This window comes from Nycticebus coucang, chromosome X (genome assembly GCF_027406575.1).
Source record: "Nycticebus coucang isolate mNycCou1 chromosome X, mNycCou1.pri, whole genome shotgun sequence".
NCBI lineage: Eukaryota > Metazoa > Chordata > Mammalia > Primates > Lorisidae > Nycticebus > Nycticebus coucang.
In genome coordinates this window covers 135,020,023-135,042,448 of record NC_069804.1, presented here as the reverse complement: position 1 = coordinate 135,042,448, position 22,426 = coordinate 135,020,023, and the positions used below count along the sequence as shown (strand labels likewise).

The window sequence follows — 22,426 nt, the reverse complement described above, 5'->3', positions numbered from 1 at the left end:
GGTACACAGAAGCAGGTTGCACTGATTGCTTTTGTTAGATAAGGACCCTCTTGTATTTGTGTCCCGCCCCCAAAAGTGAGCCCTATCTCTTGACCCCCCCAGGTCCTCCCTCCTTCCCTTTCTGAGCTCTCCTTGTCCCCCCATGCCCACTGTGTACTAGGACCTTAATTGTCCTCATATCAGAATTGAGTACATAGGATTCTTATTTCTCCATTCTTATGATGCTTTACTAAGAATAATGTGTTCCACATCCATCTATGTCAGGGGTCCTCAAACTGCGGCCCGCAGGCCACATGAGACGATGTGATTGTATTTGTTCCCGTTTTGTTTTTTTACTTCAAAATAAGATATGTGCATTGTGCATAGGAATTTGTTCATAGTTGGTTTTTTTTTTTTTTAACTATAGTCCAGCCCTCCAACGGACAGTAAATTGGCCCCCTGTTTAAAAAGTTTGAGGACCCCTGATCTAGGTTAATACAAAGGATGTGAAATCTCCATCTTTTTTAGTGGCTGAGTAGTAGTCCATAGTGTACAGATACCACAGCTTGTTAATCCATTCTTGAGTTGGTGGGCATTTAGGCTATTTCCACATTTTGGCAATTGTAAATTGAGCTGCAATAGTCTAGTACAAGTGACCTTGTGATAAAAGGATTTTTTTTCCTTCTGGGTAGATGCCCAGCAGTGGGATTGCAGGGTCAAATGGAAGGTCTAGCTTAAGTTCTTTGAGGGTTCTTCACACTGCCTTCCAAAAAGGTTGTATTAGTTTGCAGTCCCACCAGCAGTGCAAAAGTGTTCCCTTCTCTCCACATCCATGCCAGCGTCTGCAGTTTTGAGACTTTGTGATATGGGCCACTCTCCCTGGGGTTAGATGATACCTCAGGATGGTTTTCATTTGCATTGTTTTAACGAATGAATTAGATCTATATGGTCAACATGATTGCAAATAGATTCCCAGATATGTTTCATGATAGTTTTGACTTTATCATGTCTGCAAATTGAAATGTCATTCCGTTCATTTTGTAAATATGAAGTTAATATGTGTGTGTGGTTTGATTGTGCTGGGTATTTTGAAGGCTACGAAATTTAACATCTAATCTTTTATGTGCAATAACTTACAGAAGTAGATAAGATACACATTTGAAAAATTAGAAATAAAGAAGAACAATGCAACTGAGATCACAAGATATTACAGGTACCTCTGACTTACACGGTCTTTTAAAAACTGTTATCTACAGAATGGCCATAAAGTTCATCTACTCTTTAAATTGCACATGAACTTTATGGCCACCCTGTACTTGCTGCCAGACATCAACATGATCACTGACTGGAATACCTTGTTATTTTCTAGTCTTACAGATCTTACACCAGGGTGATATGAGTGAAAATAGGTCCTCTTCCTCCCCCATGTCTCCATACATGTGTGCCTACCATTCTTATCCACATAATGAAATGCTCAGATTTTGAAAAGAAAAAAAACAAATCACTATGCCTATCTACATATATTTGAAACTGTATCCTTTTGTAACCTCACAACTCAAATGTTGGATTCTCCTTAAAATTTTCCTCATTAAAACATGAAACTAATCTCACCAGAATGAAGGGTAAAATGAATAATTTTAAAATAGAGTAATGATTATAAGATACAAAAATACAATTTTCCTAGATAACTTATATTTTAGCTTTACATTAGGCTTAAAACATAACATATTTAACATGGGAATTTTAGTAGTATTCAAGTAAAAAGTAATTCTAGTTCATGATGTTTTTATCCTCTTTTTAGAAAAACCTGAGATCTCAATATATTTTTTGTCTTTCGTATTTATTGCCTTTGAGTTGTTGCTGTTCACATCCAGTCACTGCAGGTGTCTCATGTATTAATTTCATACCATTTTATATTATATAATTATGAATTGGGGTAGGTAATTATAGTCCCAAGTTACTAAAATAAAAAGTAAAGCATGCTTTTAGAAGAATATTTTATATAATCACTTACACCTTGGCAGTATTAACAATCAATGAATATGAACACTCAATTAAGAAAATATGCAAAGAAAATATTCTGACCTTACTGTCAGGATCAATTATAGAGTAGTTCTTTTATAAGGTAGATATAAGTACTTAATTTTTAAAAATTGGTATAGCCGAGTGGCGCCTGTGGCTCAAGGAGTAGGGCGCCGGTCCCATATGCCAGAGGTGGTGGGTTCAAACCCAGCCCCGGCCAAAAAAAAAAAAACACACACAAAAAAATTGGTATAGCCGCTCTATGCCTGTAGCTCAAGCAGCTAAGGCACCAGCCACATACACTAGAGCTGGCATGTTCGAATCCAGCCCGGGCCCGCCAAACAACAATGACAATTACAACCAAAAAAACAGCCAGGCGTTGTGGCAGGCGCCTGTAATCCCAGCTACTTGGGAGGCTGAGGCAAGAGAATCGCTTAAGCCCAGGACGATAGCTGTGACGGCATAGCACTCTACCCAGGGCGACAGCTTGAGACTGTCTCAAAAAAAAAAAAAAAACTTGGTATAGCATATAACCTTTTCTTTCACATGCTATATTCTAAAACAAGTCAATCAGAAATGTTCAATATAGCTTGGATTATTGCTGTAGCTATTATTGTTCTAATTATGTACTTTCTTTAAGAAGCGATTTCTTTTTTTTCTTTTTTTTTTTTTTTTTTTTGAGACAAAGTCTCACCTTTCACCCTCAGTATGAGTACTGTGGCATCACAGCTCACAGCAAGCAACCTCAAACTCTGGGGCTTAAGCAATTCTCTCGCCTCAGCCTCACAAGTTTCTGGGAATACAGGTGCTTGCCATAACACCCAGCTAGAGAAGAGATTTATTTCTAAAAGATAAAAAATATGAAATCATTTCCCAATACTCAGTTTAGTCCTATTAACTTTAAGTTTTTCTCTTGGGTTTAATGAATTCCTTTCTTTTTTTTCCATGTATGATAAAGTTTCTTATCACTTTTGTTATCAAGCACTATTATAGGAAGTTAAGTGTGTTCATCAACTGGATTTTGAGTTTTAAAGAACTCTTTTGTAGGCTGGGAAAGTGGCTCACACCTGTAATCCTAGCACTTTGGGAGGCCGAGGTAGGTGGATTGCTTGAGTCAGGAGTTCAAGACCAGTCCGAGCAAGAGTCAGACCCCGTCTCTAACAATAGCTGGGCATGTGGCTGTTGCCTATAGTCCTAGCTATTAGGGAGGCTGAAGCAAGAGGATTGCTTGAGCCCAAGAGTTTGAGTTTGCTGTGAGCTATGATGGTATGGCATTTTACCCAGGGTGACAGAGTAAGACTCTGCCTCAAAAATAAAATAAAATAAGAAACTATTTTGTAATATTGTAGTATTTTAAATTCCTGGGAAATAAGAAATATGTGTTCAACTTCTTTATCTTCCCTTACAAGTCAATCTAATACTTTACTTTGTAACAAATTTTTAGTAAGTCTCCAGCTAGGTTGGAGAACCAAGCAAGTAGTCTGGGAATATGGAATAAAGTCTGAAACTCAGAAGTGGTATGTTGCCTATACTGAAACATGGCTTTTAAAGCCACCTTCTGCTTCAGAAAGATTTTTTTTTTTTCTGTAGAGACAGAATCTCACTTTATGGCCCTCGGTAGAGTGCCATTGCATCACACAACTCACAGCAACCTCCAACTCCCGGGCTTAAGCGATTCTCTTGCCTCAGCCTCCCAAGTAGCTGGGACTATAGGCGCCCGCCACAACGCCCAGCTAATTTTTTTGGTTGCAGTTCAGCCGGGGCCGGGTTTGAACCCGCCACCCTCGGTATATGGGGCCAGCGCCTTACCGACTGAGCCACAGGCGCCGCCCCAGAAAGATTTTTTTGTGCTAGGATAAGAATCAACAGCAGGACCGGCGGTGCCTGTGGCTCAGTGAGTAGGGCGCCGGCTCCATATACTGAGGGTGGTGGGTGCCTGTAGTCCCAGCTACTTGGGAGGCTGAGGCAAGAGAATCGCCTAAGCCCAGGAGTTGGAGGTTGCTGTGAGCTGTGTGATGCCACAGCACTCCCCCAAGGGCCATAAAATGAGACTCTGTCTCTACAAAAAAAATTAAAAAGTAAAAAAAAAAAAAAAAATCAACAGCAGGACATACACACCCTACAAAGAAAGCAGTTCAGCAAACCTTAGCAAATGGAAACAGAGTTACTGTCAACCTACTTCAGCTAACAGAAAGAGTCTCCTCCTGAAATTCCATTTTTTTTCTGATTCTACATGTTTCCAGGCAGGGTATATACTATTCAATTAAATATTATTATACCAAATTTCTTAGAATGGTGTCTGGCACATAATAGGTGCTTAATAATTATTAGTTGAATGAATGTTATAATGTATACAGGATAAATTATACTCTGCCTTAGAAACTAAATATGTTGATAAATTGTACATAAATGGTAATTTGACTTGATGATAAAGAACCATTGAGAATGGAGGTAAGTCCTTTATCTCAATTCACTTCCCTCTTTGTTTTCCATGTTATTTATATCTGAAAGGAGTGTCATATATAGTAAATGGCCCTTTTCAAGGATAGGTGTATCCAAGAGCAAGACTGAATTTATTGAGGCTACTTTTAACAAATATTAACAAAATTGTTATTTTAAGCTCAAATCCATCTATAATGACTAACCTCTAATGGGTACCATTCTCATGAATTTGATTTAACTTGACCATGAAACTAAATGTAAAAGAAATATATTTATTTAAGAGCATTTGGACACTTGGAGCCCATAGCACGGTAGTTACAGCGCCGGCCACATACATCGAGGCTGGTGTGTTTGAACCTGGCCCAGGCCAGCTAAAACAACGACGACAACTACAACATTGTAGTGGGCGCCTGTAGTCCCAGCTACTTGGAGGCTGAGGCAAGAGAATCGCTTAAGCCCAAGAGTTTGAGCTTGCTGTGAGCTATGACACAACAGCACTCTACCAAGAGTGACATGGTGAGATTCTGTCTAAAAAAAAAAAAAAAGTGTTTAGAAAATATAGAAAAAGTATAAAGAAGAAAATTACAAATCTCTGTAATTCCAACAACAGAAAATATAATATCACTGTTAATATTTTGTTGTAAAAGTTTATTTTGAAAGTAAGTTTAGTTCATTCCTCACTCTAATAAGAAATATCTTTTGTATATTCATTCTACATTTTGTAGGTTTGATCTTTAAAATTACTTAAACTATTCTTCATTAATGTGTGCTCTTGTTGCACCGAATAACTTAATTTGGTTAGTTTCTAAGTCAGCTATGTCCATCTCATTATGTCTCTAACAGATCGAGATGGTGCAGTTTCTGTTATCCAACTGAAAGGCAGAAGAACTATAAATGAGAGGTGGGAGAGTCAGCTGTGGAGAGAAAAAAAGTTTGGCTTAATAGAGCACCTGCATTACAGCAATGTTTATCCAGAAAGCATTCCCCGGAAATTTATTTTGGAACACAAAAAGTTTCTTATTGAGCAGTATAATTCTCAGCCTGCAAAATACATACCACCAGAAGGAAAGCCCCCGAAACTTGATGATTTTAAGAGTGCTCGAACCCTTGGACATTTTGAAGTAACCATCCTAGGTAAGTGAAATATTCTTGTCTTTGAATATAGTTAATTTAACATAATTTTAAATATAGATACTATTTTGCTTGAAAAAGATTAAGTCCTGGGCAGCGCCCGTGGCTCAGTCGGTAAGGCACCGGCCCCATATACCGAGGGTGGCGTGTTCAAACCTGGCCCCAGCCAAACTGCAACCAAAAAATAGCCAGGCGTTGTGGCGGGCACCTGTAGTCCCAGCTACTCGGGAGGCTGAGGCAAGAGAATCGCTTAAGCCCAGGAGTTGGAGGTTGCTGTGAGCTGCGTGAGGCCACGGCACTCTACCGAGGGCCATAAAGTGAGACTCTGTCTCTACAAAAAAAAAAAAGAAAAAAGAAAAAGATTAAGTCCCCTTCCACAAAAAATCAACCTCAAGGGGAGCTCTTCTTTCAAACAAAAGGAATGGAGTGCTAATTCTGGAATAAATGAAGTTCTAATTATGGACTATGAAACCACTGGCAAGTCTTTGTGAAGTATTTGGGGACAGAAGAATGGAAACTAAGGAAACTTTTACTCCCAGTATCTAACTACTTCTAAGACTGTTCTCCCTAGCCACCACTTTCTTGCTAATATGATTCTGCCTCTTTCTCAGTTCATCTCAACCACTAAAGGGTAAAGCATAAATTAAAGAGAAAAAGGGGTAATAATCAACAGAAGCCCCTACAAAAAGGTGTCTATTTAGCCCTTGAAGAAAATAGAATCCTCAGGCCAGGTGCGGTGGCTCATGCCTATAATCATAGCACTCTGGGAGACTGAGGCAGGTGGACTGCTTGCACTCAAGAGTTCAAGACCAGCCTGAACGAGAGCAATACCCCATCTCTACTAAAAATAAAATTAGTTAGGTAACATGGTAGGCGCCTGTAGTCCCATCTACTCGGAAGGAGGAAGCATGAGTATGGCTTAAGCCTAGGAGTTTGAAGTTGTTGTGAGCTATGATGGCATAGCACTCTAGACTGGGACAACAGAGTGAGATTCTGTCTCCAAAAAAAAAAAAAAAAAGTAGAACGCTCAAGTAACTAACATTGAACAGAAAGAGGTTACTGAAAAGACTTTTCTCAATTAATAAGGGAAAATAAGCTGATTTTTCCAGGCTATTCAAAACTAAGAGTTAACTATAGAACTTAGAGAAATTTAAAGGAGTCAAAGCATTTTAAAACTAAGATTTATTTTTAAGTTTTTTATAATTAATGAAAATTACACACCAAAAAATCAGAAATGACTCTTCAGTCAAAGAAAAAATTATATTTTTGTTTCACAAGATCTTAGCCCTATGTCTTTTTGCTTTAAAATGAAGGAATGAAGAAAAATCATTAGCAAATTAATTTAAAGGCTGAACAATGTAGTTCATGGATTTTTACATCTGTAGTACTAGGATGAATTGCCTTGACCTTTATCCGATTCTTTTTTCCCCCCTGTATTCTTTTCCATCCCCTCTTCCCTACCTCCTCATACATAAATGTGTACATTATATGTGAGTATGTGGTATAAGCTAGGAAGAGTCTGAATTTCCACTGACTCTGTTAGATAATAATAGAACTAAGCTTCAGACGCTTCTTTCACTAGATTATATTACTTGCTGTCTTCAGGTAGTTTATCAACCTTAGTTTTATATCTAGGAAACAAAAATTTCCCGTACATCATAAAAGGTAACCATGGAAATAATGAGTTTATCTAGAAACACAGAAATTGAATATTTTTCTTCCTTTTTACATACTACTGATGTTTTGAAACAGCTTGACTAAGACGTCTCAGCTGTATTACACGTAATTGAAAACTTTTTAGCTTTGGCTATGAGTCAGCTAAAAGCAGGAATCAAATGTGAAAAGAAACATTTATCATTCTGCCTACCCGCTCTAATCCATGTTAGATGTATTCTGCTTTTATATAACATTTATAGCCTACCTTTTTCCGAGGATGGTTTACAGAGTTAGAGACAGTGAAAAGTAAGCCATTTATGAATAAAACAAAACAGAACATTTTTTTTTATCTTTTATTTTTTTTTTTATTGTTGGGGATTCATTGAGGGTACAATAAGCCAGTTACACTGATTGCAATTGTTAGGTAAAGTCCCTCTTGCAATCATGTCTTGCCCCCATAAAGTGTGACACACACTAAGGCCCCACCCTCCTCCCTCCATCCCTCTTTCTGCTTCCCCCCCCCATAACCTTAATTGTCATTAATTGTCCTCATATCAAGATTGAGTACATAGGATTCATGCTTCTCCATTCTTGTGATGCTTTACTAAGAATAATGTCTTCCACGTCCATCCAGGTTAATACAAAGGATGTAAAGTCTCCATTTTTTTTAATGGCTGAATAGTATTCCATGGTATACATATACCACAGCTTGTTAATCCATTCCTGGGTTGGTGGGCAGTTAGGCTGTTTCCACATTTTGGCAATGGTAAATTGAGCTGCAATAAACAGTCTAGTACAAGTATCCTTATGATAAAAGGATTTTTTTCCTTCTGGGTAAAACAAAACAGAACATTTTAAAGGAAGCAGGAAAATGGGATTTTATTAGGTACTTACAAATAACCAAATTACTACCAATTGGTGGTAATTTTTTTCTAAGCTTTCTAACAGGGAGGGAAAGGGGGTTTAGGTTTGTTTGTTTTTTCTTTTTATTTTTCCTGATGACATACTTAATTTTAGAGCCATAGGAAACCTGGATATCGTCTAGTCTTACATCCTGGCTAGGTAAAAGCCAGGCTATGATTAGAAGTCAGATCCCCCGAGTTTTTAAACATATCTTCTGTTAAAGCAAAAACACATAATAATATATAGGAACCCTGTTGTTTTTTTATTTTTTATTTATTTATTTATTTTTGCAGTTTTTGGCTGGGGCTGGGTTTGAACCTGCCACCTCCGGCCTATTGGGCTGGCGCCCCACTCCTTTGAGCCACAGGCACCGCCCTGTTTTTTATTTTTTCATCACACAAAATTCAAATCCAAACTTGCCATAAGAAATTACTATATAAATAGCACAGAAGTAACAAATGGGTTCAACTACAGTTTTCTTCTTTAAAGATACGTAAATTCTCTTTCAGATAGTTGACTCTTGCATCAACCTTATAATATACATTACCAGTATAATTGTTAATCATATCTTAATCATTTCTATAAAGGAACATATTTTTATATTATTACATAAACCAGGTATTTCACTGTCTATTAGTTTGACTTAATATAGCAATAAAATCTAGAGAACCAGGATAAATGGTACTAGATCCAGTGATTCACATACAATTGTGGAAGGAGAGGGTAGTCTATCAAAATCAAGTCCCCAAAGAACATTCTCCTAAGTAGCACAAAAATGGAAAAACAGGTATCACACGTACTCCATACTAAGTTGAAAGTAGTAGATTAACAACCACATGCTCACATGAGAAAAAAAATTCAATTAAGTGTAAGAAGTTAAGGGGGAGGAAGTTCAGTAAGTTCCCACCAAAAGGGTGCAATGTGTGGGTATATGGCATATTTCCTGGGTGAAGGACACATCTACAACTTGTACTTACCTTACAAATGCAAACAGTGTAACCTAGTCCTATGTATCCTCATATTAATTAAATATGCAATTAAAAAAAAAAAAGAAAAGAGAAAGGTACTAGGGAGTGCTGGGTGCTGTGATAAGAACGGGTTAAATTTTAAATAAAGTGGCCAGAAGAGGTCTCCCCTAGAAAGTAACATTACACCAGAAACCTGATGGAGGCAAAGGAGCAATTCACATTGTTATCTGGGGAAAGAACATTGTAGGCACTGGAGTTAGCAAGTACAAAAGCCCTAGGTCTGTTGACTAATACATTTATACTCTGAACTCTAGTTTTAATCAAACAGCTCAGAACAAATTTTACTGATAATGTTGAAGTACTAAATACCAAAGTACTAAATACTCAGAGTATTTTGTAACTTAGAAAGCAACTCAAGGGCGGCACCTGTGGCTCAGTCGGTAAGGCGCCGGCCCCATATACCGAGGGTGGCGGGTTCAAACCCGGCCCCGGCCAAACTGCAACCAAAAAATAGCCGGGCATTGTGGCGGGCGCCCGTAGTCCCAGCTACTCGGGAGGCTGAGGCAAGAGAATCGCTTAAGCCCAGGAGTTGGAGGTTGCTGTGAGCTGTGTGAGGCCACGGCACTCTACCGAGGGCCAGAAAGTGAGACTCTGTCTCTACAAAAAAAAAAAGAAAGCAACTCAAAATAATATCTAGAACATGTCCATAATAAAAGTACCGTCCTGAAAATATCGGGATTTCCAACTTGTGTTATTTTCTCAGTTCTAAGGCATACACTCTAAATAAGTATGCTGCTTAACAAGGATTTTGTTTGTTTGTTTACCCATTGAACCCAATGCTAACATCATTGGCCTATACTTAACAGTATAGGGAAGTACAGTATAAAGGAAGAACAGGAGCAGTATTAAGATCATAGAATCTAGGTGACTAAACATTTAGTAAGAGCGGAAGGGGGGAGTTAAGGATAGCTCTCAGGTTTCTGATTTTGGCTCTGTGTTTACCCTTGCTCTAGCCAAGATGGTCTCTTTACTCTGGTCTATACATTTGGTTTGTGCTACTGCCTGCCAAGCCTGAGATACCCTCCTCTCTGTTTATTTAAATGCTATGCATCCTTTAGTACCCAACTCAAAACCTTATCTTCCTAGAGGATGTCTTTTCTATCTACCTTGACAATGACCCAAATAAAGAGATGACAGTCAAAGGTCAGGATACACTTTGGTTTTTTTAACTTTATTCAAATTAATATGAGGGTACAATATTTAGGTTACATTATTCTCACTTCCACGGTAAAGTTCCATTTATAGAAGAGCCCCCTCACCCAGGGGGTGTGTTATACAGCCTCACAATGTGCACATTAGATGAGATCCCCCTCATGCCCTCCCTCCTTCTGCCATACATCTTCCCCTTTGCCCTTTTTCCAGTGCAACATTTTTTAGCCCTAATGGTAAGTGTGTGAAGCCTATATTGAATATTTAAGGACAGATGCAACCTAGTTACTACCATCCTTGGCCATGCTTGAGTCAGATATCCTTAAGTCCAAAGAGCAATAAGGGAACTAGTCGTCATCTCTGAGTTCTCCTATCCTGTAATGACAACTGTCATGAATGATCAAGGAAACACTCTACATGTCTTCACTTAGGTGACCAGGCTATCTTTTGGAAAGCAGATTTCAATCTTCCATCAGTAGGAAAAACATTTTGAATTGCTATCTCCAGCACTGGTTATCACCATTGCACTAAAGTGTCTACTCTTTCAACCAATAGCATGTATTCATAAATTATTTGCAGAGGTAAGAGTTTAGTCCCCAGTTTTGAAACAGATTTTTCCAGGTGTGTAGCCATTTGGCACGTGTTAGGATCAAATCAGCAAACCTTGTCTCATTAGCACTAAATGCTAACCCATTGAACTTTTAATAACGTGTGATTTTTATCTAACAGGTCTGAACCATGAGATTGCAATTGATGTTGCATTCCTACCCATGTATAGTCCAGAAGATCTGCGAACATCTCAAATCGACACATTGCTAACCAGCATGAATTACAGCTGTGTATATCCACAGGAAGTAGCCAACAATGACCGACTGCCAGGGCCAAGAGCTGTTGCCAGTAAGACAATCTCAGTATTCTTATCACTCAGATAAAAATTAATATTATAAGCAGTTCTAACCTTAAGATTTTATTATGTAAATAGTTCTAGCCTTAATCTTTTTTTTTTTTTTTTTTTGTGATTTTTGGCCGGGGCTGGGTTTGAACTTACCACCTCTGGCATTTGGGGCCGGTGCCCTACTCCTTGAGCCACAGGCGCCACCCTAGCCTTAAATTTTAATGTAGTTTTAATTAAAGGGGTATTTGGTAAGTGAACCCCAAGACTTATAAATGAGTGTCTTTTAAATAAATTAGATGACTTGTTTCATTCCAGCCAGCTATTATTTTCTTACAATACAATTTTAAATGTAATTATTTCATCAGAACCAAGTGGTGTACATATGGAGCCTGTACAGATTTTACTCTTTTCTTCTTTTAACTCAGGCAAGACAATTGGTCCTTTCACCTTATGATAAACCTCCAGTAGAATTGTTTTCTCTTTTATAAATGTTTAGTTATTCAAGTGCTGTGCAATAAATTCCTTTAGGACTGCTAGGAGTGTATGTAATCCCAACAGTGAAACTCTTCAACCAACTAATTGTTCACTACTTTATTTACCAAACTTTAAATTATTTCTGTATACCTATAATATTATCTGTCCAATTATAATTATCCTATTCACTTCCTGTTGTCATTTCTAATTCCTAAGCCTGTGGTAAAGTTTCTAGCAATGTTCATTGAGATTATCAGGATATTACATATAAAAGAGTTGTTAAGAAATGCTTTATTATCTTGGGATTTTGTGGTGGGTCTTTCTAAGCTGATGAAACTCTTGAGTGTATGTTGTTTTTGAATGAATGTTATAAGCTATGCCTGATGATGGAGTAACTTTTGGCAGTAATGGGTGCTGCAAACTAAATTTGAGTACTTAATTTTATAAAAGATTAGGTTTCTTCATTTTTCCCACAGGTCATTTTAGAGATTATGTATTAGTTGACTTGTAGTATTGCTTCCTACATTGCAGCTCCTTAGACTTTTAGTAATTTCAGATTTCTTAATTAGCAATTTCAGATTAACATATAGTTTAAATATTTGTGCACTCATGTATGCTTGTTTCATATAATATCCACTTTTGTCACATATATTCTGTTATACATTGTGTGTAGGCTATTATTGATATAAACTGTCAAGTTGGAGTTCTCAGCTCTCTGCTTGTTACTAGTGCCAATATTCTTCCCATACTCATTAATGTGGTCACATGAAAAATGCCTGGTACTGTTCTTCCAGAGAGGTTAATATTTCAGATGTGGGCACAGCACCTGTAGCGCAGTGGTTATGGCACCAGCCACATGCACCAAGGCTGGCGGGTTCGAGCTGAGCCCAGGCCAGCTAAACAACAATGACAAATGCAATAAGAAAGTAGCTGGGTGTTGTGGTGGGCGCCTGTAGGTCCAGCTACTTGGGAGGCTGAGGCAAGAGAATCTTAACCTCTTAAGCCCAAGTGTTTGAGGTTGCTGTGAGCTGTGACACTACGGCACTATACCGAGGGTGACATAGTAAGACTGTCTCAAAAAAATATATATTTCAGATGTGAAAGACAGGAATCACTAGGGAAGAAAAATGAATTGGTAATCAAAGGCCAAGTTATAAATTTTGAGTGGAACACTGTGTTTGTCATGGTAAAGAATTAATAATAATAATACCCATTTTAACTCTTTGCTTGGACATTTTATGTAAGTTACAACTAAAATAGTTACCTTGTAAGGTGAACATTATTATCTCTAGTTATAGATAACTAGACTGAAAATCCAAGAGATTTACTGGCATAGATAACACAGCTAGAATTTGAAACCAGATCTGACTCCAAAATTTTCCATTCCTTTCATGATTCTAAATTGAAAGATAAAAATATTTATAGAGTGATGTAATGCAGTGGCTCACGGTATAACACTGGTGTCATCTTTCAAACGTTTTTGTAAACTACCTTCTTTTTTAATTACAAAAGCTACACATGTTAATAATTTAAAAATTCAAATGATACAGGAAGGTATCAGGTAAAAGGGAAAGTTCCCCTCTTGGCCTTCCTAGGTCCACTTCATTCCCACTCACCTACTCTTGGGAAATATCTAGTATTCTTTGAACCCTCTGACATACTACTTTTGCATATAACAGTATATATTTGTTCATATTCTCTCCCTTCTTATCTGTCTCTCTGATATACCCACAGATGGAATTGGGAAACATACAGGGTATCTATAAAGTTCGTGTGCAATTTTAAATACCTGACTATTTTATTTGTTTTTGTTTTTGTTTTGTTTTGTTTTTGGCCAGGACTGGGTTTGAACCCGCCACCTCTGGCATATGGGGCTGGTGCCCCACCCCTTTGAGCCACAGGCGCCACCCAAATACTTGACTATTTTAAATTGCGCACAAACTTTATGGACACACTGTATAATTCCATAATCAGTTTTTTCCTTTTGACTGTATATCTTGAACATATTTCATATTGGTATAGAGAGAGATACTTCATTCTTTTTATTAACTACAAACTATTTCACTGTGTGAATGTACCAAAATTTATTTAACCAGTCCCTACTGATGGACATTTAGATTGTTTCCAAATGTTTTTCCTATTACCAAACAGTACTACAATGAGTATACGTATTGGTATGTATGTATATGTGTGTCTATATATATCTTCGTACATGTATACATATATATGCCAAATATATCTGTAAGATGAATTCCTAGAAGAGAAATCACTGACTCAGAATGTGCATGCATTTAAAATTTTGGTAGAGGCTCTGTGCCTGTGGCTCAAGCGGCTAAGGTGCCAGCCACATACACCTGAGCTGGCCGATTCGAATCCAGCCTGGGCCCGCCAAACAACAATGACAGCTGCAACCAAAAAATAATTGGGTGTTGTAACAGGTGCCTGTAGTCCCAGCTACTTGGGAGGTAGAGGCAGGAGAATTGCTTGAGCCCAGGAGTTGGAGGTTGCTGTGAGTTGTGATGCCATAGCACTCTACCCAGAGCGACAGCTTGAGGCTCTGTCCCAAAATAAATTAATTAAAATAAAATAAAATAAAATAAAATTTTGGTGGATGATGTCCAGTTGTTCTCTAAAAAGTTTATACTAATCTACACTTGAACCAAAAACAAGAGTGCTGCTTTACTCACACCTTAGTAAATACTAGGTGTTATTGATCTTATTAATCTTCGGCTAACAGGTAGGCAAAAAACAATATATCATTATTTTGATTTGCATTTCTTGGTTGTTTCTTTTTCTTTCTTTCTTTCTTTTTTTTTTTTTTTTTTAATTCCAGCCTGGGCTGGATTCGAACCTGCCAGCTCTGGTGTATGTGGCTGGTGCCTTAGCCACTTGAGCTACGGGCGCCAAGCCCTATTTGTTTCTGAACGTGAAAATCTTATGTTTGTTGGCCACTTAAATTTTTCTTCCATAACCTTTCTAGAACTCTCTGTGCAAATTTTAGTTTTTTTCATTTTTCTCTTATTGTCTTTTTTTCTTACTAATTTTGAAGTTTGGGGATATTAAATAAATTAACACTTTATTAGGTGTTACAAATACTTTGACCCAGTTTGACATTTATTCCATGAGAGGTTTGTTTTATCATTTTAAGTAACTTTATTTGGATGTACTCAAATATATCAGCTTTCATAATATTTTGTGACTGCTGGTTTTATGTTATAGAAAGCCATCATTCAGTTCAAAACTACTTTTATTTAAATTCTCTATTTCTTTTTCTGGTACTTTTATAGCTTCATTATATTTACTCATATATTGTGATAAAACATACATAACAAAATGTACTAGTTTAAGCTTTTTTTTTGTTGTTTGTTTGTTTGTTTTGGCCAGGGCTGGGTTTGAACCTGCCACCTCCAGCATATGGGGCCGGCACCCTACCCCTTTGAGCCACAGGTGCCGCCCCTAGTTTAATCATTTTTAAATGTACTATTTAGTGATATTAGGTATGTTCACAATGTTGTGCAACCATCACCAGTATCCATATCCAGAACATTTTCATCATCCCAAACAGAACCTTTCTATACCAATTAAATAGTAACTTCCCATTTCCTCCTCACCCCAGTCCCCTGGTAACTACTGTTCCACTTTTCCATCTCTATGAATTTGCCTATTTTAATATTTCATGCAAATGGAATTATACACTATTTGTCCTTTTATGTCTGGCTTATTTCACTTAACATGACATTTGCAGGGTTCATCCATGTTGTAATATAATCAGAATTTCATTCCTTGGTACGACTGATATATGTCACATTTTGTTTATACATTCATCTGTTAATGGGCATTTGGGATATTTCTACATTTTAACTATTGTGAATAATTCTGCTATGAACATTAGTATGTGAGTATCTGCTTTTAGTTCCTACTTTCACTTCTTTTGGATATATACCTAGGATTAGAATTGCTTGATATGGTGATTCTATGTTTAACTTTTTGAGAAAATGCCAAACTTTTCCACAGCAACTGCACTCTTTCACATTTCTACCAGAAATAAGTGAGAATTCTAATTTCCCCACACCCTCACCCACACTTATTTTCTGTTGCTTTGTTATAACAGCCATCCTAATGGATGTGAAGTGGTATTCATGGGGTTTTGATGTATATTTCCCTAATTTCTAATGATATTGAGCATGTTTCCATGTGCTTGTTGGCCCTTTGTATATTTTCTTTGGAGAAAGGTCTGTTCAAGTCCTTTCCCCATTTTTTAATTAGATTTGAGTTTGGGGCTTCTTTTCTTTTATTTTTACTTTTTTTTGTGAGACCGTGGGGCATCTGGCTGTTGCCTAGGCTAGAGTAAAGTGGCACCATCATAGCTTACTGCAGCCTTGAACTCCTGGGTTCCAGGAATCCTCCTTTCTCACCCTCCTGAGTAGCTGTGACTAGTTGTGTGTCACAACATGTGGCTAGTTATTTTGTTTGTTTTTTGTAGAGATGAGGTCTGGCTTTGTTGCACAGACTGGTCTTGAACTCCTGGCCTCAAGCGATTCTGTCACTGTGGCCTCCCAAAGTTCAAGCAACCACACCCAGCCTAAGATTTGGTATTGATATGACATTGTTTTCACAACTTAAAATATTTATCCTTTGGATTTTTTGTGACCAGCATGAGATAGTGATCCAGCTTTATTTTTTTTTTCCAAATGATTAGCCACTTACCCCAAATCACTTATTTATTTATTATTATTATTTTTTTTTTTTTTTTGGTTTTTTTGGCCAGGGCTGGGTTTGAATCCGCCACCTCCGGCATATGGGACCAGCGCCCTGCCCCTTGAGCCACAGGCGCCACCCCCCAAATCATTTATTGAATAATGCTACTGCTATTATGTCTTACTTGGTATCATCTTTAATTATGAAGTTCAAGAACATCTATTCCTTCCCCCTCCTTGAAAGCATTACCATTGATAAATATTTCAGAAGTATGGCATAATATGGAAGAGTTTTGACATATTTAAGAAAATAATTTTATTATTCTATAGGTAGTCAGAGTTTTCTCCATTACTTTCAGAGACAGGAGTACCACATTGTTTTATAACATAGGTTGGACTATGCTGTAGTTACAAAGGAACACTGAAGTTACAGTGACTTAATAAAAGTTTATTTCTTGCTCAAGTCTAATGCAGTCAGTCATCAATCAGTTTTGTTCCCAGCAGTGATTCAGGTGTCCAGCCACTTCTACCTTGTTGCTGTCCCAGCAGGAACAAATGACTTCTAGGTTTTCAAGGCAAAGGAAGAAAGATAGAAGAGACACTGGCATATAATTAAGTTAGAGTAGAAGTGACAAATCACTTCCACTCACATTCTCATTTGCCAGAATTCAGTTACATGATCCTAACCTAGCCATAAGGAAGGCTAGGACACTTTATTTTTCCTCTGTGACCAAGAAGAGAAAAACTAGTGGTGAACACATAGTAGTGCCTTTGTCCTACTTACTCTGTACATATGTGGTGTTGCTAAAAAGGTACAATTCTTGTAATTCTAGCAATTTAAAATGAAATGTAGAGCAGTTAATTTTATACGCAAAAATTTAAAAGAATTTTGTGATAGAAATAATAATAGCCTAATTACATAATAAGTTTAAAGCTGGTCATTGCTAATATTTAATTGCTTGCTATGTGTCGGCTACCATTTGAAATGATTTACATATATTTAATCCTTCCTTAAAACAATCTATGATGTAGGTACTGACTAAACAGATTAAAGCATAGATTGTCATTTGTTCAGAGTTTCACACAACTAGGCACAATCACTTAAACAGAAGACTTATCTGTATTTTATGTTTGGGTAGTAGGTAAGTCATTATAAAAGTCAGTATATGGGGCGGCGCCTGTGGCTCAGTCGGTAAGGCGCCGGCCCCATATACCGAGGGTGGCGGGTTCAAACCCGGCCCCAGCTGAACTGCAACAAAAAAATAGCCAGGCGTTGTGGCAGGCGCCTGTAGTCCCAGCTACTCGAGAGGCTGAGGCAAGAGAATCGCTTAAGCCCAGGAGTTGGAGGTTGCTGTGAGCTGTGTGATGCCACGGCACTCTACCAAGGGCCATAAAGTGAGACTCTGTCTCTACAAAAAAAAAGAAAAAAAAAAGTCAGTATATGATAACAATTAAAATGATTTAGGGTTCAGAGTGTTGCTGTTGACATCAAATCTGAAGATCTTGAAATCTTTCTAAAGCATATGGATTAAAGTCTATCCCACTGCATGGCGCCTGTGGCTCAGTGAGTAGGGCACCAGCCCCATATACCAAGGGTGGTGGATTCAAATCCAGCCCTGGCCAAACTACAACAAAAAAATAGCCGGGTGTTGTGGCGGGCGCCTATAGTCCCAGCTACTCGGGAGGTTGAGGCAAGAGAATTGCCTAAGCCCAGGAGTTGGAGGTTGCTGTGAGCTGTGTGATGCCATGGCACTCTACCGAAGGCAGTAAAGTGAGACTCTGTCTCTAAAAAAAAAATAAAAATTAAAAGACTAAGGTCTATCCCACTTAAAGAAAAAGAAAACTATATAGTATTAGCAATTGTTATCACTCATTGTGCTTTAGTGAACTTGCATAATTTTACATCAGTCTTTAGATTTTTTGATATGTTCAGCAGAGGTGGATTAACTGTTAAGCTAATGGAGCCTAAACACTTGCATTAGTCCCTTTTAAGGCCCTTTTTTTTTTTTTTTTTTTTTTTTTTAAGAGACAGACTCTCACTTTGTTGCCCTCAGTAGAGCGCTGTGGTGTCACAGGTCACAGCAACCTCCAGATCTTGGGCTTAAGCAATTCTCTTGCCCCAGCCTCCCAAGTAGCTGGGACTAAGGCGCCTGCCACAACGCCGGCTATTTTTGTTGTTGTTGTTGTTGCAGTTTGGCCTGGGCCGGGTTCGAACCCGCCACCCTCGGTATATGGGGCCGCGCCCTACTCACTGAGCCACGAGCACCGCCCTTAAGGCCCTTTGATATTCTTGTATATTTTCTACTTTTTTTCATAAAACCTAGACTCAGTTCTGAATTTTAGCACAATTTTGTACATGTAGCTTTAGCATACAAAGTTAAAAGCACATGCCTAGAACCAGACTATCTGGATTAAAATCACCATGTGACTTGCTTGTTACTTAACCTGCTTGTTTAATTTTTTTCCTATTTAAAATAAAATCTTTTGTGTATAGCCCCCAAAGTCTGTGATCCATTAGCTTAGTAATGATCAAATAGTGTTTTGACAGAGTTTCCTTAAACATCTGAAGCCAAGAAACAGAAAAAAAAAAAAAAATACTCTCCCAGTTTTTGCCATGGGCCCTGTGTGGCACTCCTTTAACACTTAGCCAGGCTATTTACAACTCTGTCTTAGCCTTCATTTCCTTCTTGCTCAGACCTTTTCTGAACATTCATCCAACCCTGGGTATACATGTGGGCTTCTTGATTTCCCAGTGCACACAGAGCTTTTAAAAAGCCCGTATTCCCCAATGTATCTCTTTTCCCATTGTTTTCCTGTCCAGGTTTTATTTTTCTGTCTATTGCTTGTCTCAGCTTTATAGCCTACCCAGCTGCCCTGCCCTATACTTTTGCTTTTATATGCTTCCAACAAATTTGCCACCAGGAAAGCCACCCCAATTGTAGAAATGCTCCAAACTGGGTGAAACAAAAGCTGGCTCTTTCATCTGTCCTTGAGAGAACTGCTGGATACATCAAAACACACAGCCACATATTTTAGCTGAGTGCAATGGCTTATGCCTGTAATCACAGCAGCTTGGGAGGATGAGGTTGAAGGACCACGTGAGGCCAGGAGTTTGAGATCTGCCTGGACAACATAGTGAACCTTTGTCTCTAAAAATATAAGAAAAAAGTAGCTAGTCGTGGTGGTACGTACCTGTAGTCGCAGGTACTGGGGAGGCTGAGGAGGGTCTGTGGAGCCCAGGAGTTCAAGACTGCATTGTTTATGATCATGCCACTGCACTCCAGCCTAGACAACACAGGAGACCCCATCTCTTAAAAAACAAAAATACAACCACATCTTTGAAAATAATATCTGCATTGCTGCCTTTGGTACTAGCAACAACAACATAAAACACCACAGTACACACTCTTCCCAAAGTGAGGCAGTTTTCTTCTTTGTTAATTTTTCCCTGGTTGTTCTAAGTTTTGGTCTAGATTCCAGAGTTATGCAAAAGTTGATTCTGAGAGTTTTTGCTAGCTTCTAAGATGGTTTGCAGAAGGGCAGAGCCCTAGAGTTCCCTACTGTGCCCTTTTCATTGATGTCCCTCACCCGATCATTTTTGTTAGAACTTCTTGAGGGTATCCAAAGTTAAATTTTACTTAATAAAGCTGCTTCAAAGGAAGTACACTTCAAAAGTGTACTTTTACGAAAACACACACATAAACACACATATATGATACAGATATATAAGGTAAATATACACTTTTTTGGCTCTCCGGCTTGTAGGTTTTCAAAAAAAAATTGATAATTGAACTTCAAAATAAAACATGTCTTGGTATTTATTTGAAGTGTAACAATAAACTGTTTCTTTGGAACTTATCAGTGACCTTGAAGATAGGGAGATTTACTTTTCTCCATCAAACACAAAACAAAAGAATAAAAAAAGCTAAATATGACTTTGGAGTACCAGTCTACATCTTGATATTGTTGGATTATCTGTTTTTGATGTGTTCACCTTTATCTGCATAAGTTACCATATCATAATTTTAGTAAATGCATGTGATAAATTAGAGAGAAGAGGGAGAAGATGAGAAACAGTGTTAATATTGTCAGAAAAAAATTACCAGTGTATGTGATACTAAAGCCAAGTAAATATTTAACTATTTTACAGTACTTACCATCTGCCTTTTACTTTTAGGTGATATTATAAAAGCAGCAGCTGAACTGGATAAAGTACATATCATCGGTATCTTGGATATCTGCAATTTGGGTAACAATAAAATGGAAGTGTGTTTGCAGAAAATTTATAGGCCTGAGAATACTTATTAAAAATTAAAAAATGAGATTATTACAGATTATAAAGAGAGCTCTGCTTTAAAGATACTGTTTCATTTTCTTGGTAATTTCAGTAACTGCTTTTAGCAAAAATATTACATGAGCTCTGAAGTGATGTGATTTTATGTTCATCTTGTATTTGGAGCTGACACACTTCATTTTAGATTCATTGTTGAAAAAAGTCATCTGAATAATTTCTGTGTATCAGGAAATTTTCCTTACTCTATATAGCTATTATCTTGACTTGTAACTCTTTATGTTCACTGTTCCCTTTGTGAAATGTACTTTTATTCTAAAACCTCAGTATAAGGCATCCTAACTTACAAGAGTAACTTTTCTTCGAGATATTAGATCCTTCCAGTTTTATTCACACATACTGGAAAATTTTGAATTGCCAATTTGAAGATTAAATTCTCCTAGTGTGGTCAACCTGCATTTCTTTCTAGATTTCTAGCTGAATTGTCATGGTCCAATTGCCCCTGGTCTTTTGTTTTGTCAGTTATAAAATGAATGTGCTGAATTAAATTGTCTTAAGTTTTTTTCACCCCATATTGTGGCTTTGTATGTTTTGAATATCTCAGTGTTTTTACCAGCGTGTTGATACGTTAAAGCCAGAGGCTGCAGTATCCATTTTTGCTGTATCCATTTGTAGTTTCAGTATATGTAATGTAAGTTTAAATAGTTAAATTTTATCTCATACTAACATTTAATGTGCTCATATTGAAAGTGGAAAACATTAACTAAAGACATTGATTTTAATTTGGTTGTCTAGAATACTTCATTTTAAATGTAAATGGCCACTGCACATGTGAGGCCCTGTGGTTGACATCTATGTAATTTGTTAGATGAACTAAAATGACCATCAGATGAATTCAATTTGATTCTACTTAAGCTGTTAACTTGTGAGATTTTCTTGTAGCCATATAGTTCTGTGACTTCATTTGCTATCTACATTTTAAATGTGTTGGCAGTCTGCAAACCTAAAGATTGCAATTTGTTCATGATTGAGTTATCTTTTATTCTTTATAATTGTATTAAATATTAATTAAAACAATTGATTCTTGTCGTGTTACAGTATTGGGTATGTTATTAAAGTTAAAATGCAATAACTTTTTTGGTTTTCAGTCTCATTTTGCATGTATTTGATGGGTTTCCTCTCTATTTTTGGCCTACATATGCACTTGCTAAATGAGCCAAGATTATTCTTCCATATGGGTTTGAAGATGGTTGTCAAAACAAATATGAAACATATTATCTGTTTTTAAAATCATACACACATTTTCATTGAAAATCAAGCAACAGTTTTGAAGAACTCAACTACCTCTGATGCTATTCTTAGGTTATTGTGCCTGACTTCTAGTAGCTTAAGATCTAGATGTTTCCAACAAGATTTTCATATCTATTTTGTAGCTGGAGAACTGAAAGAGAAGAAGACAAAATGACAATATAAAATAGCCAAAACAAGTAAATTGTAAGGTTACACTTATATGCCAAAGTCTGTTTCTCTAAACTCTGATTTGAACACAAAATAAAAGGTTGAATAATAATAAAATTTCGGTTAGTATATTAGGTCACTAAGATAAACTCTAGACCATGAGGCTCATAAAATAATGAGCCAAATTATTGTAGCATATATCCAAATGTTGGAGTGTCCACTCTGTGCCAAGCAATGAGTTAGCACTAAGAAAATAATATAACACAAGCAAAAACAGACATGGCCCCTACTCTCACAAAAC

The 22,426-nt window shown here is 37.3% G+C and overlaps 1 protein-coding gene across 1 annotated transcript in view; it reads left to right on the top strand.

Moving 5' to 3' along the window:
• The window catches only part of RADX (RPA1 related single stranded DNA binding protein, X-linked), a 104,337-nt gene extending 82,532 nt beyond the window's left edge, over window positions 1–21,805 (top strand). Inside the window, exons 12-14 of the mRNA XM_053579687.1 lie at window positions 5,287–5,577; window positions 11,040–11,207; window positions 20,554–21,805. Coding sequence (XP_053435662.1) covers window positions 5,287–5,577; window positions 11,040–11,207; window positions 20,554–20,684 — 590 coding nt within the window. The 3' untranslated portion in view covers window positions 20,685–21,805. The remainder of the gene's footprint in view (window positions 1–5,286; window positions 5,578–11,039; window positions 11,208–20,553) is intronic.
• Window positions 21,806–22,426: the final 621 nt, after the last annotated feature.